This window comes from Macrobrachium rosenbergii, chromosome 41 (genome assembly GCF_040412425.1).
Source record: "Macrobrachium rosenbergii isolate ZJJX-2024 chromosome 41, ASM4041242v1, whole genome shotgun sequence".
Classification (NCBI taxonomy): domain Eukaryota; kingdom Metazoa; phylum Arthropoda; class Malacostraca; order Decapoda; family Palaemonidae; genus Macrobrachium; species Macrobrachium rosenbergii.
In genome coordinates, this window is record NC_089781.1 from 87628107 (window position 1) to 87630476 (window position 2370).

Below are 2370 nucleotides of genomic sequence, written 5' to 3' on the forward strand. Positions count from 1 at the left end.
TACATCGTACATTTTGCTCTCCATTTGTTTTTTATACATAGCTGTCCAACTTTTATCTTTATCCTGTTCCAGTTTCTAAATGTCATTTCAGAAGAAATGCTTTGGGCGAGCCCTGCAAATGTCTAGAAATGTAACTCAATGATCGTATTAAATCCATTCACATTATATTAAGAACTGAAGATTATAGCTAATAAAAAATGTGTTGGTTTGTCATGAATTTTTACCAGCCTAATTTCTGCCATTAGCTTTAAGTTTGTATATATTATAAATATTTTCTATTCTTTTTCAGAGAGAAGGCAGCAAGATATGACTACTGATTTATTTTCGTAATAGTATTTATCATACTAAATAGTGAGTATAAGAGAAGTAAGGTGTTTTGGAATGAGAGTAAATTTAGAATTAGATTATGATCAAACTCATAGTGGTTTGATCTCTGTTTAAAGCAATTGATGCCTCCTGGTTTTATGTAGTTGTCAGCATTCTTAAGGAACAGATTTATATGAATTGAAAAAAATTCTGATTTTGTTTTAACTGATAAAACCAATTCATTCTTACATCTAACATGAATTCCTGTGAGCTGATGCAGTGATTGTCTGTACATTACTTTAAAACCTTTTGAATTAGAATATAGTTTAAAGAGATTTGTGTAGTATTATTTTACATTATTTGTGTACCAGGTTTATAAAGTAAGTTGATAAAGTACTTTGTGGCAACTGTTAAGTGATATGTAGCATTTTATGTTTTGGGCTTTGAAGAAGGATTATTATAACTCTAGTAGTTAGTCAAGTGGAACTCACTTTCTTCAAGATGTTACTTCTTCAAGATGTTACTTTGGCAGTCTTAGGGCAATGAAATATCTATGAGTTAAGGATTGTGTGAAATCATGAATTTTCTTATTTACCATATTATTTACATGTTAATCGTGCAATTGATAATTTACATAATGATGTTTTATTAGGATATTTATTTGATCATAGAGTGTGTTCATTTCTACAAACTTATGTTATCAGCTCAAGTTTATTCAATCTATATGAAGATTGCGTGTATTTAAAATGTATAGTTAATGTTGAATATAAGGTGAATACTGCAGTGACTGTTTTTTCCTATTAAACTGCAGTTTGTGGTTTTGCTATATAGTATATATTAATGCTATTCATTACTATGATTGAGTGTGCAAGAAGTTCTTTTTTCATTATTTATTTGTAGAATAAATTTTGGGTTTTGTGAACCATTGTCATTTTTCAAAGTGATCATTTGACAAATATTGACCTTTTTTACTTAATGGGCTTGTTTGTCAAAAGTCTTTTACCAAGAAGGCTAACATTAACCTACTGTTTAACAAACTGTACAGTATTCTTTTGACAGGTACAGTAATTTTAAAAGCCTGGATAATGTTTAAATTGTAACAAATCTTAAATCTTGAAACTACAGATTTGTTTAAGGATAGCCTTTTTTTTATTGCAAAAGTCATGCAAACCATAGTACTGAAAATGCTCCGGGCACATGGATGATGTCAGATTAGGCTAAGCTTCATGGACTAAGAGTACAACTTTGACAAGATAAGTGAGTTGTGTGAAGGGTGTTAAAATATTTGTGTTTTGTCTCAGTTAATCATAATTCTTTTTATGATGTTTTGAAAGTCAGAAGTAATGAATCATTTTTTATTAGCCACTTTTAACCCCTTTATGCCAATTTTGGTACAGCGTTGACTTATCTTCTATTTTATTAGCATTATAGCGGTTACAGGCTCATAATAGGCGAAAATGAGAGCAAGGTGAAGGTAACAGCATTGGAGAGATAAGGGAATGGATGAAAAGTAACAGTCAAAGAACAATATAGTTGGGATTGAAAACATGTTGAAAGAACCTTTATTGGGTACAGTACAGCTTACCATTTACCTCTTCATGGGAATCTGTAAAAGCTACTGAAACTCTCTTGCAGCTTTTATCACTTCGCTGCATTTTTTCTGTCTTTTAGTTGAACCTATTCCCTTTGACCTCCTGTGTGGCTGTCTACATTTCTTTACTTTACTCTTGAGTTTTCCTTTTCATTTATGAACATAATTCTCTGGGCTAGCCTTACAGAGTTTAGCCAGTGTTACTCAGTAGTCTGATTAAACTACTGCATGTTAGTTGTGTAGATTTTATACAATATAAAGATCTATATATGAAATTTTGAGAGTGCTTGCATATGACCCCTTCCTTTTATTTTAAATTAACCTCCCAGACAAACTTTTGTCATTCACATTTGGTTTCAAATTCCTCATATTACAGTAAAGCCCCCGGATTTGTAGGCTCACAATTCACGGACTCCCTATTTGTGGATGTCTCTATGTAACATATATACACATTATTCATGGAAAGTTTGCCT

At 31.3% G+C, this 2370-nt stretch overlaps 1 protein-coding gene across 1 annotated transcript in view; it reads left to right on the forward strand.

Annotated features, from left to right (window-relative positions):
• Positions 1-1087, forward strand: part of beag (IC cytokine homolog beag) — a 29152-nt gene extending 28065 nt beyond the window's left edge. Inside the window, exon 12 of the mRNA XM_067084559.1 lies at positions 290-1087. Coding sequence (XP_066940660.1) covers positions 290-317 — 28 coding nt within the window. The 3' untranslated portion in view covers positions 318-1087. The remainder of the gene's footprint in view (positions 1-289) is intronic.
• Positions 1088-2370: the final 1283 nt, after the last annotated feature.